The sequence below is a fragment of the Papilio xuthus genome, unplaced genomic scaffold (genome assembly GCF_000836235.2).
Source record: "Papilio xuthus unplaced genomic scaffold, Pxut_1.1 DF827679.1, whole genome shotgun sequence".
Taxonomy (NCBI): domain Eukaryota; kingdom Metazoa; phylum Arthropoda; class Insecta; order Lepidoptera; family Papilionidae; genus Papilio; species Papilio xuthus.
The window spans coordinates 2,726,739-2,742,794 of record NW_013530970.1 but is presented as its reverse complement, the minus strand read 5'-3'; the positions used below and the strand labels follow the sequence as shown (position 1 = coordinate 2,742,794).

General features: G+C 33.3%; 2 protein-coding genes across 6 annotated transcripts in view; one reads left to right on the top strand and one right to left on the bottom strand.

Moving 5' to 3' along the window:
- The window catches only part of Mhcl (Myosin heavy chain-like), a 144,022-nt gene that overhangs the window by 102,209 nt on the left and 25,757 nt on the right, over nucleotides 1-16,056 (bottom strand). For 2 of the 4 annotated variants that reach the window (XM_013312160.1, XM_013312164.1), the window contains 2 exons: nucleotides 13,944-15,173; nucleotides 12,859-12,993 (listed from right to left, as the gene is read on the bottom strand). In XM_013312160.1, coding sequence (XP_013167614.1) covers nucleotides 12,859-12,993; nucleotides 13,944-15,173 — 1,365 coding nt within the window. Of the gene's footprint in view, nucleotides 1-4,357; nucleotides 4,502-12,858; nucleotides 12,994-13,943; nucleotides 15,174-16,056 lie in introns of those variants that run through there. The other 2 variants (XM_013312163.1, XM_013312162.1) reach the window with 1 other exon arrangement.
- LOC106117750 (uncharacterized) lies at nucleotides 7,840-10,250 on the top strand. 2 transcript variants are annotated; one of them, XM_013312166.1, is made up of 3 exons: nucleotides 7,840-8,080; nucleotides 8,618-8,853; nucleotides 9,311-10,250. In XM_013312166.1, the coding sequence occupies exons 1-3, from the start codon at nucleotides 7,918-7,920 to the stop codon at nucleotides 9,746-9,748; spliced, it is 837 nt and encodes a 278-aa protein (XP_013167620.1). In that variant the 5' UTR covers nucleotides 7,840-7,917; the 3' UTR covers nucleotides 9,749-10,250. The 2 variants fall into 2 exon arrangements, with proteins under 2 accessions (XP_013167620.1, XP_013167619.1); XM_013312165.1 differs by having other exon boundaries at nucleotides 7,841-8,080; nucleotides 8,618-8,862.

The following is a 16,056-nucleotide window of genomic DNA, read 5'->3' as shown; positions in this document are numbered from 1 at the left end:
AGTCAGCAATAATGCACCAAATTTCTGGTATTGTATCTAACTTTAGACCACTACGAACCTTTAGAACCGAGCAGAGTCAAAAGATCTGCATTTTCTTGAAGCATTTTATCTAAATAATATGTTTGTATCATTAACGAGAATTGAGATTATATAATGAAAATATTCATCGATGGCTTTGTTAAATATAATTTACGTATATAGTTTTTTTTACATTTTATAAAAACAAAGAAAATAATATTACAATTTACATATTTTCATTATTATACGATGTTTTGTTTAAATGATTAAGTTATGTTATCAAATATTTCTTTATATCTTGTTCATAATTAAATATTGACCACCACACATACATTTTCCATCACCGTTAACTTACTTCTACTAAGAACTTTATGATGATTCAACTTAGTTTGAATTGGTAAGTTTAAGTCGATCGATTAAATTGATTACTTAACACAAGTCTGTTACTGTTACATCTCTACACATGTAACATCCTTCGTTTAAATGTATTTATTTCAAGGGAAGTTACAAAGTAATTGAATAAAGTTTGGATGATGCTACAAGTGTTATTCTTAAGTACAAAAGTAAAAATATAGGTAAGATAACCTTGATTAATACGAGCTAATGTCTTTTGAAGGTCAAAACAGTAGAGTACAGTTAGATTAAAAAAAATAAACTTGACTTGAATTGAATATTTAATATGCTTGATATAAAGATGAACTCTCTTTTTGTAACAATCCTTAGATGCCCTATAAAAGAGTAGTTCATGACCAAAGCTGGACGTTTATTGTATGAAAAGAATTTTTATATAATATAAAAGGTCATAATTTATGTTATTATAAACCATTAATGTTTGATATTTCCTTAATTTTCTTCACTTTAAATACATATACACTTTTGGAGAATTAAGATGTATATTAGATTCGCGAAATCTTAGCTAAGATACAAAATTGGCTATATTAAGTTTACTGCTGTATCCATTGACGGTTGTTTACCATTTATTCTATTAACATACATTATGTATTGCAGTTAGTATTAATGTAACAGTGCCTGAAGGCACGCTAGATCCTGTTCTGAGTGAGTAATGCACGAGCTATACCAGTCACCCAGTCGTGGGCGAACTGAGGATAGGGTTGCCACTTCATCGTGTTTGTCTTTATAAAGGTGACAATTCATTAGTAGTTGACCTGTCATTGCTACGCCAGTCAGCTATTCTTTATTAGTTGTATAGTATATGATAGGCAATGATAACGTGCTTTTATATACTGTGACAACATAAAACGTCAATTTGTGAATAAATTCGTTGTCCATTGGTGTTGTCCAAATTACACATAGCGTACATGTTTTGCCGAAAACATATATTCGGTACGGGTTTAACATCGACTTTGGTGGTGTAAAATAAGTACTAGAGTCAGTAAAAATCAAAGATGGCTGTAGTTTTCTTATTTGCTGCCAGTATTATGATTTACGATAATCGTAAATTAGCAGCCCTATTTAGTGCAGCGGTGAAATTTTTGAATCAACATCGCACAATTATACAGCAATAAGAAATAAATAAATAAACAACTAACTTATAGAAACCGTTACCGTTTCAACATCTGACCTGTTCTCACACTTGAACCTTACGAGTGTTGGACGACACTTATGTAGATTGCTGTTACGAAAATCACAGATAAAATAATAATTTAATCACTAATTTTTAAAAATATAAAAGGTCGATAGTTGCAATTGTCACTGGTATATTAAAAAGTAGCAATATCCTTTATCCGACTGTAAAATATGTTTACGATAAAAGAGTAGAATCTGCATGCGACGCATATGCAATTGCGTATGTCTATGGGCAGCAGTCACTTCGCTATTTCAGCGATTTCAGGTGGCCGCTCGCTAGTTTGCCACCTTCTGATATATAAAAAAAAATCTTAGCCTATGTCTAGACATCCGATGTTAGAATGACTGTAATTGCGCTGAAGTCACCAGACATCAGACGACTCCTGCACACAATTTACATTGTAATCATTTTTAATTGTACTTTACAAATTAATATCAGTGTTCTAGTCAGTTTTCTATTCAATTAACTTTTAATTGATTGTCTAGACTATTTTTAAACTATAATTGACAAAGTCGTAAGTCAATCATTCCGTGAACGATCGACAAAACAAAACCGTTATGATAAGCTTTTGCAAAAAAAAACTGTAAACCATAGATAATTGACTGATTTCAATTAAAATAGTACAGTCTGCAAAGTAATATGAAGACCGGAAAGTTAAATGTTAATTAATCCATTAGGAAAGCGAGGTATCGGATCCCGGAATGTCGGGAACGTAACTGTTCGTCTATAAAAGGGATAGCCGTCGGTTGCGGCTCGTGCCGCGGTTATTTTAGTTGCAGACGGACAACACAACGAATAGACTTACTACGAATACCCAATGGTCTGTATAGAGTTGTTTTTTTTTGCTGACGGTACAAAATTATTAACATTTTTATAACTTCCGATGCTTATAATATCTTACTGCCTACTAGTATAAATGCGAAAGTTTGGATGTTTGATATCGAACAACCTAATCGCTGAAATTGTATTATACATCGACGAAGAACACAGTCAGGAAGAACACATAGACTGCTAATTGATTCTTTAGTTCCGTGCGGACAGACAAACATGGCTTTTATAATACGATTGAATACTCTGCACCATATTATCGGAATAAAAATTTTTGACATCTAAAATTACTTAAATTGAAAATCGAGTTAAAGAAATGGACCGATAAATGCATATCACTGTCTACGCCTTTTTGCGCTGAACTAGTATTTATTTACAAGTTACAGATCAATAGGGAATCACTACTGACATAGTTCTACTGCAAAGGATGCTGTAATCGGACTTTTTACATCCCGGATGAGATTTCGACGGCAGAATCAAATTAATTTTAGTAGGTTTGATTTTAGATAGAATTTATCACTATACGAAATCGAGAGAGGTACGCCAGGATCATGCAATCCTGGTACCCCTCTGTAAATGCAAAGTTCCTTCCTACCTCGCTTAGTTACGTTTGTAAGTAATATTTTATTTTATTTGTCGTATTGGCAAACTTCAAAACAGTTTCACCTTCCGGGAATCATTTCATAGTCTTCATCGTGTCATGTTTCCCCTATGTCAGTCGCGAATTACTTCGACTTCAATATTCAATTAATTTATTTTTATAGGTTTCAGACACTTCCTTTATTCAGAAATGTAAACGTAGGTTTCCACTGTAGAAATGTTTATAAAAAACATTATAAAGTGAGAACCAAATAGAGCCCTTCGATATCTCCATATAAGGTGTAACTTTATTCGTGGGAGTTCCCATAAAAGATGTTACTTCATTTGTCAGGCAGTCGATATATGCCTCAACAGTAAAAAATTGGAGCAAAATTTTCATACTATTAGTATGTTACTATAACGTATACTATTAATAGTAGACGTAGTGTCGACTGATTTGTATACTACTGACTGATACGTTTAAGAGTTTATACAATACAGTCGTGATAGTCAAAAACCAGTCGAGTACAAACCACACATAGTAAAATCCTTATCACAATCTCTGTTGATTGAACGCTATTATGTAATAAAGAAGCATACACGTTGGTTACAAAATTATTCTCACTGTCAAACGCGTAACCAAACTTTGATGTAACTGTACAAATAGATAATTTCACAAAGCATTCAAATATGATAAATCTTACTAATAATATAACGCATTTATATATTACGATGGATGGATGTTGAGCGGCCAAATGGATCTTGTTGAAATTTGGCATAGATGTAGAACTTTAGTCTGGAAGAACATATAGGCTACTAATATTTTTTTTTGTTTAATACGCGCAGACGAAGTCGCGGGCGACAGCTAATCAAGTTTTATTAAACTTGGTAACATGATAAAATATAAAATAAATCTCCTACGACTTGGATTGGATGGATTTAAAAATTAAATTTCCGTCTTAATATTATACCCGCATAATTTATTAATTCGGTTCAATAAGTATCATGATACAATCTAGAGTTCTAGAGATAGCTCATCCTTAAGGTAATAAAGACAAGCCTAGTGTCTTAGAATTTTTTACTGTTCCATTGGACATGGGGAAATTTTCAAGGCTGATTTGTAACACCGAGGAAATTTATGGCTCTCATTGTCGAGAACCCCGAACATCTTTACCTACGTTTTAAAAAATCCGCAACTGAATTAAATTCAAATAACTGAATATCGCATCCTTCCTTAAACTAATTCTTTCTAGATCTTGTCAGAGCTCAATTTAAACATTGAATTATCGTAGACACTAGACAACTTAATATTTTTTTTATTTGCACCGCTTATCCCCAACTCACGTTTTTCCAACCAGTTCACTTCACTGCCACAATATAAAAAAATATAGAAATGAAATGTCAAAATTTAAATAACAAAACAACGTTTTTGTTTTTCAAACTCGTTTCGATTACTCGACGCAACAAACGACACGCGCGTGCGCAGTTCCCGCCGTTCGGAATTAAACTGTATGGCGGTAAAACACGATTCGCGCTCACCGTATCTGCAAGGGAATCTCATAATATCGCGCCTAAAACAAATTATGTGACAGATGCGCTAAATATTATGATTATTGACCAAATTTACTGAACCCATTTTGGTATTTTTATTTATAAAACATATTTAAAGGCAATTAAACGCATTTTTTACAAGTTAAAGTAGTGGGCGTAATATAATTTTTAAAGATGAAGACCTAACATAATGTTTTGTTCACTGTTATTTCATAGACATTCAGATGGGATATACATATTTACAGTGGCAATCCATGAATATATACCATATTAAGTATATGTGTTCCTGTATATGACAACGTAGGCGTAACCGGTGGCGGTCACATCCAGTTTGATCTACGTTGCAAACATATGACCTTCAAATGTGCATTGAGTTAGATAAGGAACACATACGTAACTTTGAAATACTGTGTGAACACACATCCTGAAGGATTAGTTTTACATAATTATTTAGGTTTATTTAGTACTTTTACATTTAACACTATTAGCCTTTATAAGTAAACTAACTGTCGTCCGCGACTCCGTCCGCGTGCAATTAAAAAAAACTTACACTACATATAGCCGTTCCGGAGATACCTTCAAACAAAAACCATCCATCCATACATCCATTTATAATATTAGTAAGAAGTAAGGTTTGCTCAATTCACAAACATCACCCATTTTAAATATCATGTATCAAAATTTATTTAAACGACTGTCAATTTGCCGATACCTTGCAGCAAGGCAATTAATTATTAATTATTTTATCAATTAAAACAAACATCAACGGATCTAGTTCAGACTAAACGAATGACATAATGACAGAAATGTAATTAAGTCATAACGCATTTATATCGCAATTCCTCAAAACAAGCTTCAATTAGCAATTATCATAAATTGCCATGAAAGCAATTAACCTAAAGACAAAAGTAAGCAAGAACTTTAAAGTTCTTACTGAAGTTTTTCCTAACATAATATTCGTAAGAAACGGGATTACTATCACGATTAAGCTGTTTGAGCTCCCAATAATTCGGCATAGTTGCATGCGCCTTGATCACGGACTGTCTATGCGACAAAAGTTGGTAAAAGGTCTACAAGACCATCTTACTATAACTGTTTAACTTTCTTTAAAAATATATGTGTTCCCGTAGGTTTCCACTGCGGAATCAATTGTATTAAAAACATATGACCATCTCTCTCATTCTAATTGAATAACTAAGATATCAATACAGTTTCGTACGGGTGTAAACCCCCGGTTAGATTTAATTAATTCACTCATAGATAAACATATTTTTTAAACTCTCAAGGTATTACTTTGTATTACTCATAATCTTTGTGTTTCACAAATATTATTTTGCATTTAAAACAAATGTTTATTATTACGTAATAATAGAAATTATTGTTTTCATTAAAATTCCTTCTAATCACTAAATAAACAATTTATATACTTCATAACTACAATGGATTAGTTTGAAATTTTTAATCAAAGCAAATAATATGCATAAAAGATGAATAACATAAATTACATTTTTTAATTTAAATAATAAATAGCAATAGTCGCGTAACATAAAGTTGCTGTACGATAATACGCAGGTATAAAAATTTATTAGATGTTATCACTCCTAATAAAAATCCGTCACACTGTTTCCTCTAGATTACGAGTGTAAGTGTTATGTAGTAAAGAAAGTTGAAAGGAGCGTTGTAATAACATATCATGTTATAGTTATCAGACGCTCCTTGTACTACGGAAGCGCAGCTGAGCGATCACCACCCTAGCGCCACGCTTCACTGCAGCGGCGAAAATATCACATCCTATACATCGAATTCAATATAATTTCCCTTTAACGTAATAAACATGTGTATTTAATGACAATACAAATTTTGCGCAACGGATTAAAATCAACATGTTTAAATTTAACATTACTTATAAACGTAGCGTCGTGTTACATTAAAAATCTAAGTGTCGGCAGTCACAAAAGGTGCTATAGATGGCTTTTAAAGATTAAAATATTATGCGTTTGCTTTACAAGCAGCCTCGAGTGTAGCTCGCAATCAGTGTAATCAAAATGAATTACAAAGCTCGCTACTTTGAAGCGATCTGTTAATAACTGAACGCATAAATAACCACTACCCACATGTGTAATTGTGTAATTACAATGTCCATACGAGTTCAAACAGCGCGACTCGCATGTGTTGATTTATATTTATCATGTTGTCGACCGTGATATAATTACATATTCATAATTGCACAACAGTGCCTCGATAAACTGTTAACAAACAACTGTTACTATTTGAAATAATTAAGTTACACCGTCACACTCTTTTCAGAGATGTAACATGACAGGGGGCGCCACTAACAAAAAACAAACATAATATCAAATAAACATACCGCGGGTACGTAACTATTGCACGCGGGCATATTATAGGCTACTTTATTTTTTTAATCCTGCGCTGACGAGTGCTAGTATTGTGATAATATAAAGGTCACAAACTTCAGGGGGCATATGATGTAACAAGGTTGTGTCCCTCCACCAACAACAATGTGATTACTTAAAATGTAAGAACTGAATATTTCAAAAATTTCATCTTATCAAAAGCTCTTAAACCAGTGCTATAATTCTATAAAATGTTTGCTTACATTGTGATCATGTTATCAAGGGCCTAAGGTATAATCGTCTGTGTGTTTGAGATAAATTTTATAACACGTACAAAATTAGGATTTTATAACGGTTTTACGCTAGAAGATAAAAAGGCAAAGGAAAAAGTACATGTTTATGTTGCTACATTCTCAAGTTCCTTGTAGGTATATTAAGTTAAGAAGTAAACAGGAACCTAATTGAGTTTTCTCACACCTTCTGTCTACTGAAAGTACTAATTATTTTATAAATGACTATTCATATTTTTGCGATACTAAGATCGTTTTATATGTATCGGAGTTAATGGCAAAAGTACAGGAATCGGAAACCGTCAATCATTGAATTCAATTTTACTTTTATAAGGCGCCATCTATGAAGTAGGTTATAGCAGCTATATTCCTTATCTCCTTAGCAAATACATTTCAAAATTCAACAAGAGATGGCGTAAGTGTCAACAGTAAAACTGTTTAATTAAATCTAGTTCATAAAACAAAACGTAAGCTTTAAAATAAAGTATTTAAAAATTACTAAATAGAATTAAAAACAATATTTTTTTTACAAGAAACAATAATAAAATAATCTCCTTCGGAATTCACAAACAAGTCAAACGTCAGCATGGCAGCCATTGGGAGGTCGTGACGTCGTGCTGCGCAGCGCAGCTATTTTCATTCGTGTTCGCGATAGGTGGCCGACATTTTGTTGTGACGTTGTGACGCAAGCTAAAACGAGAACTAGAAAATGCCATTGAATGCCGTCGGATGGACCACAGAAGAGGACGAGAGACTTGTTGAATTAGTGGAACCGCAGACTTGTTTATATAATTATTTTGATCCATCGAGGAAGAATATTTTGGCTCGTGAATGTACATGGCAAGAAATAGCAACAGCTTTATCGAAGCCAGGTAAGTACGTGACGTGGATTGGTTCGCTTTGTGTGCTGCACGACACAACTGCACCGAAATACGGTTACCGCAAATGAACGAGTAGACTTTCGTAAAATTATTGAAACCATGAAAAGTTTATAAAACGAGCGCGAAATGTTTGTTATGGATATAAAAATGCATAAACTTGCTTTAAGCAATGTTTGCACTGTGATTAATGAAACTTAACAAAATATAAACTTTTCAGGTAATAAATGAATGCTTTTAACATTGCATAATTTACATCCATAAATATTTTATGTTTTGCAAATAAAAAATATTCTACTAATAACATTATATAAAATATAAATTTCTTAAATAAAATAAGCAGTTATCGCTGTTATTAATGTTTTACAATAATATTTGAAATTTATAGATTATATGAGTTTATAACTTTAGTTGTTTTGAACCTAGCCTGATTTATTTTAAAGACGTTTTCTTTTCATAGTTTTTAACAAACCATATACTTTATTATTCATCAGTTTCAATTTACTAACAAACAAATATGTTTATTTTCAGTCGAGGAATGCAAGAAACGCTGGCGTGGTCTGCGCGATGGCTTCATGAGAAGCAAGCGACTGGGCACTCTGCATAAAACTAAAGCCAACATATTTGAGAAGCTCCAATTCTTATTTGAAGGCACAGAGCTTGGAGAGGTGTCCGTTAAAATGGATGATGAAGTAAAAGATGACATGCTTATAGAAACAATTGTAGGCCCAGAGCAAGTTATTACTGATAACCAAGAATACTATGAAGTTAGTGAAGTAAGCATGTGCATAATTCAATCTACATTATCTTTAAAAAGTCACATAATCAATTTAACTTATGTGTAATTTCAACCATAACTGTGAAATTTATTAACATCCAAACAGTAATGAGAAAAGGATTAAAGTTAATTATTTAGAGAAAAAACAAAAAAAATTGACCACTTATACTTTAAATTTGATTGTTAGTGATGCCCATCTTGTTAGCAAATAAATGCCACTTGAAATGCAGACATTGACTCCGGCAAGGAAAAGAGATGTATCTCTTATACTCTTTTTGACGGACAGGTTGACAAGGAAACCTAGACTTTCTATCTACAGATAATATGCTAAGGAATATGTTTTGGTTTTTATCAATTCTAATAATAAAAAGTTGTATGGCACTTGCCAAGTATTATATATTTTAAATAATTCTGTTACTTTTCACCATGTTTTTCTCCGATTTCAGGTTACAGTTGTGGAAGATACACAAGAACCTCAATTAAAACAAAATGCTTACATTAAAATATTGCCAAAGACGGAACAAAACTCTATGGAACCACCTAAGAAGGTAAAAAGAGGTGCAGGTAGGAAGAAAAATTTACCAGTTCCTAGAAATGTGCCTCCGGTTAAAATACTACCAAAACCATTGGTAGTTAATGGACCAAAAACTTATGTTAGATATGTAGAAGACCAAAAGACACCTGAACAGAGGTCGCAAGTCATTGATAAGTTAATAGAAAAAGTTCTTAAAGAAAATACAAATGAAATAGATGTATTCTTCAGAAGTATGGCGGCTAGTGTTAAAAAATTACAACCGAATTTGATTCCTAAAGTGAAAATGGAAGTTTGTAATGTAATAGCAAAATATGAAATGCAAAGTTTTGATAAAAACTTACAAAAATAAATAACTGTGGGAAAGTGACAAGAAATTAGTGAATATTTACTTGTGATGTGTCAAAGTACTGATTACTTTAAAAAGGATTTTAGTATGACAATGGTTTAGTCTTGTGGTATGTATTATATTAAAACTTCATTCAAGTTTAATTAAACAATTACAATTATATGTAATAGTTGTAATAAAAGTTTTATTGCCTTATAGTGTTTTGGAACACAATTTAGTCCACACTTAGGTGAAAACATGTTCGAATTAACGGCAATAATGTATGGTGAATGTGAGATATTAGGATTAAATGTTAAATGTTGGTTCAGTAAATGACAGATAACTCTGTATACAGTAGCAAACATTATTATTTCATGTACAGCCATAGACATAATTTTTTTTTCTTACCAAACTTTGGTTATATAAGAACTGGTTCTATTGTTGTACCGGAGATATTGTTAAGGATGACTAAATTTTTATTACTGTTACATGTACACAATTTTGTATATAAATTTATCATTTTTAATCAGACTTAATAAAAATAATCTTTGAATAATTGTAAAATATAACTGTAAAATAATTTCAAGTCATATAGAATAACATTATTATATGTAAATTATACTTTATTTAAATTAAAAAAAAGATAAATAAACCAAGTGGTCTATCAATTGGTTGTTTCCTTTATATTTTTATTATTTAAATATTTTTAAAAGATAATGGATCAAATAATACACTGAACGTCACAGTTGGCTGTTAATAAAACATAGATGGCGCTAGCATACATAAATTTTCAGGCTATCTTAACTAATATAAATGTGAATGGTTAGATAGATGTTTGTAAGAATGTATTTCATGAACAGCTGCATGAATCTCGTTGAAATTTGGCAACTAATAAATATTTTAGGGTTCCGTACCTCATAGGAAAAAAATGGAACCCTTATAGGATCGCTTTGTTGTCCGTCCGTCTGTCTGTCAAGACCCTTTTTTTAATTCCGCGCTTTATAAATGATACTTATTTCCGATGTAAAAATATAATTCCCTTAAAAGTTCAGTTGCCACTGTATATATTTTAGTAACGTTCATAGACCTATATAAAATTTTAACTTTATCTAAAAGCGCGTTTTTTTAATATAGTTTCTTTTTCATTGTAAATAACGTACAACTTTTTCAATGAGAAAAGTTATAATCGGATAGCGATGCTGTTCAATCTAGGACACAATCTACTCTACCGGCAAAATCCTTGTTAAGACCTTTATTTGCGTTAATAATAATAAAATACATACAAGTTTATTACTCAATGGGTTAGGAAAAAAAAACTGTTTCATAGTATAACAAATAGAGATAAAATAAAGATCTTTCAACGATTTATTTTTCCCTGTTTACCGTCTACGGGTTATTGTCAGAATCTTAGCGTTTGATTTGAAAAAATCGTATTGCGGTAATATATTCTTATATTAAGGGTTTCTTAATACATATTTCGATTAAGTTTAACGACCTATCCGAAGCTTATAAGGGGTAGTTTATTTACAGGAGGGTGCAACGTCTAGACAGGGCATCACGCTCCGCCGCCCTATCTGCAACCTTACCCTCCAAGGTTCCCGCCTTTACCATCGAAGCTAACCTTCGTATTTTCTTACACGGATTCTCCGAAGATTTAGTGAGTAAATTAGAGAAATTTGATAAAATAAATGGAAAATGTATCAAATAAATTTCATTGCGAAACGATAGAAAGCGGTCCAAATGAGTTGAAAATTGGTTATGCTTATTTTGCCCAGTGTCTAATAATTGTTAATTTGTTGATGAGAAACTTTACAACTGGTAGTATTATATAAAACTAGCCGTCGCCCGCGACTCTGTCCGCGTGGATATATTAAAAACTTAATTAGTGTAGCCAACCCATCCATCTATCCGCATCACATCCATCTAAACATTCGCATTTATAATATTAGTAAGTTTAATAAAAAGCAGCTCTTCAAGGCATTCGAAAAAAAAAATAGTATCATATATCCGTCTCCTGGCTCTAAGCTACCTCCTCACCAATTTTCAGCCATGTCAGTAAAACCGTTCTTGAGTTAAAATAGTGTAACTAACACGACTTTCTTTTAGATATATAGATATAGTTATAGATAAGTTTATTCGATCACAATTAAGTTTGTCGCGGTCAATAGAGATCAGTTAATTAATCCAGACGGCGCGAGTGAGTCAGATCGCTCGGGGCGGCGCTGGGGTCCGTAATTGTTTAGCGTGTGGGGCACAACATATCACGTTCACTACTTACAATTGGTTTTACAAGTCTCAAGTCAAAGATTAAGTTAAAGAAAACTTGCCGTGGCCAATTAACCAGAATATGAGGATACCTCATCTTCTAAAGGCAAAATGTAATTAAAAAAATATATTTACCTAACTTTGAGTTATTTAATTATCCAATTCATTTCGAAAGATTTAAGCGAAATTAGCCAAAGTAATATTTATACAAAGAATAAAAGCAACAGAAGTAATTTAACACAGTAATCAATTTATCACGATTAAATGGATGTGATCTCGCAATATGCTGTAACAATCGAGTCGCAGAGTCGAGTAAAAAGTTGCGCGATACTCTGTCACAACATTAAAATCGATATTATAATCGATAAATAGTAGCAACTACTTCTATTGTCTGATTTAATCGATTCTCAAATGTAATTTACTAAAGTAAAAACGTTATAGCTTAATGTAATCATAAATTAAAACTTGATTGAAACTAAATTACTTTTTCTTTTTTAATCGGAAGTAGTTTGATTCTATTGAGTCCATATTATATTTTTGTAACATATCGTAACTCTTTTCTTATTAAAAATAAAATAAAAATTGGCAGAGTATTATACATTTAAAGTTCAACAGCCACTGCCAAAAGCCTTGCACTTCATCGTATTTATTCTGTATAAAAATTGGCAACTTTTCAAGTAACCAAAAACCTTTTTGTGGTATTATTACCATTATGGATATGACGAACGTGTATTTTAAACATTTTTCTCTCCCTACTTTGTAATTTTATCATAACGTAAGTCTACACAAATATGTATCACATTTACTTCGAATTTTTGGAGTGATACGCAGGCAAACACACATAAAGAGCACATTTTTATTCAACTTACCTGTGTGGTATTGAACCTGCGACTGCCAGATCGACTGAGGGTACCACCCCTTACGTTGCTATCAGAAAGGTCCACATCGACACCGTCAGCCGCCCGGCGACGTGACAACTCGCACAACTCAGCTATCGGTTGTACCTGGCCCAAAATGTTATTCGTTATTCACCAAAGAGGGTTAGAGAAAAGAGTTTCTATATCATGTTATTTGACATTAGAATTACATTTTAAATATTAATCTGTTTACATATTAGAACTAATTTCTATAGTAGAAATAAAATGCGATTCGAACCAATTTCAACTGTCTAAAACATTAGAAGAGTATTGTTATCTCTGTTTTTTCCATTGAGAGTGAGAGAGATATCTATATTTTTCTTATGGTTTTAAGAGAGTACGAACAATAAATATTCTAAACACTAATTATATCGGTAACAAGACTGAAAGTATAAATCATTCAAAGACCCGGTTAACAGTTAACTGTACAATCATTTTTACTTGTTAAAACCAACAAGCTTCAGTGCTCAAGAAATGTAACTAATGATCTATGAAACCGACCAATCCTTTTATGGAGTTTATAATTTCAAATTCGAATTACATATTGAATTCAATAATGACAAAAGAAAGTATGCGTATGACAAACCACGTTTGAGTTGATAAGTGGTTCTTGAAATACCGTGGTTTTTTTTTTAAACCACATGCCAATTTTATGACAGAATGAAACAAAAGATAAGCGATAAAGTCATGCTTAATGCGTTTGTTATAATAAACATAATTTGAACTTAAAATAACCTATACCACTCTCATTTTGATTTAAAGCTAGCTCAACCAATGTCAGATCTTTATGACAGAACATCAAATGCATCCACTTTGTTCAAAACGTCGTTTAGTGAGATAAACTATTAAACATGCACCATAGTAATTTATTTATACCTTTTAACTATTAAGCAAAGTCTAACATCGCCCCTCGTTTTAGAATCAAGAATCAGGAAGAGCCGTGAGGAGACATAAACTTCGCTTTACCTACGACTCTCATATTATTTTATACACATAATAAACGAAACATCAAATGAAAATACAAAAAGGAAACTAACCTTTATGGTAACAGAGTCCTGGCTCCCTTTGATAAGGTCAATCACTTCTTCCCTGCTCTTTCCTTCCACGTTAACACTGTTTACTTCGATTAGTCTATCACCGGGCAGAAGTCCAGTCTCACTCGCCCCAGGATAGGAACCAGGCTCAGCGAGGATCACAGCTTTATGCGTCAACTTTGACACTATCATTACGTTACCATTACATTTACTGTCCCCGTTAGCCAATCCATTCTCTTCGTGACCCGTCAATTCTTTAAGATCACCAATAAACACTCTTTCTTGAACCATCGCCCGGCGAAGGCTAAACCCGAAATCATTACGAGGTGCTTTCTGTCTTTGGATAATCAGCGTTCTTGGCTTCGGTAGTTGTAAAGGTTTTAATGGAGGTAACGGTAGGTACACATCATCGAACGTACTCGTTCGGGACCATCTGTGGAAGCCTTGCGATTCCCCTACAGGTGAGGTGGAAAACGGTGGTGTGGCAAATGATGAATTTGTTGTTGTATCAGTTAAGGAATCAGCGCTCGGAGACGTTGAAGTAACTCCTAGGTAATTGTTGCCGTTCGTCTTTGGTGTTTCATCAACATCCTGGGTTGTAATTGATGGATTGTTAGCATTATTTTTATAGTTTTTATATTGATTTTCTATGGGACTATGAATTACTTTTTTGGTAAAGTTTTGTATTTGTTGCATATCATCACTGGACGAGGTGCTCTTCGATGGCGGAATTCCGTAAGAGATGACTTCGTTTTGTTGCGTATTTCGTGCCACAACATTAGTGTCCTGACCGTTCATGTAGTCTACTGTGTCGGTATTATGAACGCTGCTTTCTTGAGAATTAGAACTAGTATTGCTTAAACGCGGTCCTTTGAGGATTCCTCGTTTCGGTGGTCGCGGTGGTATCGGAGGTAGATTTTGCGCCTGTCGGGGGCTGCTGTTAGTATTATTCGGATTATTCAAGGAATTTAGTGACGTCTCCGAACTGTCGGACTGCAATACTCCTTCCTTTTTGTTCCAATTATTTAGCGGTGTCGGGTATCCGGGAGAGAGGTGGTTGTTTTCATCGCTGAGATTGGAATTGGATCCCGAAGTCGAAATGATCGGATAGGTGGAATAATTTGAATCTTGCTCGAGATGGGCGAACAGAGACGCGGTATAGTCGGCTGTGATGCCGGAAGGTAGTTTTTCCTTTTCTTTACGTCGGCCACGTAATTTTAGAGACCGTCGAACCTGAAAATAAAACAAGTTATATTAACAATATTGTATTTATAGTGTTGTGTCGAGTTACGGTCTAGTGAGCATTAAAACCGTTCTATCTTAACTGTCTGCTAGTTGTGAGATAGCGACGGGTAACATCTGCGATGTAGATTGTAACGTGAAAGCAATTATTAATCCATCCACAAAGATCACTTGAGCAAATAAACATGATAGATAGATGACTTGATCTTGAAAGAGTTGTGACTTTCATTTTCAAGTCAAAATCATATATTTATAACAGTAGTGGAAACGGTGATGATACTCGGTCACATCGTGCAATTGTAAAAAACCGCATTCCAAGCGTGTCGGGAGGTCGGAGAATCCGCCGATGCGACGCCAACGAAAGTGTAGGAACAAATTATATAAAACAGGTTCCAGATTCGATCCTGTCCGTTGAGTAATTTCCGACTTTTTGTGCCGTTAATGCGCATACCGAATTCCATTTTCGGACAAGTTGGACGTAAGAAATCATTTCATAATTACATCGCGAACTTTATTAAGTTATATTATGATTTAAAGGTAACTGTTTTATCTGTATTTCTTCGTACTTTATAGTATTCTTTTACACAGAGTAAAACAAAAATAGGAAATACCTTTCGTACGTAGTGATTGAATACAATTTCTAAGAAAAGTTGCGAGATTAATGAGAGAATGTAATACGATGAATGAGAGATAAATCTTCATTCACCGCAATATTTACGCTCTGGTAACTAAAAGCTGGTGCAGTGAAAGGGGGCGGCTGAAGAACCGTTGGCTCCCATACACCGTGCTAACGTCAACAATGACCAAAAGACATGACAATCGAGCAATATCAAACTTCTGTAATTCTTCGTTTTTAAGTAAATACATGTAATTA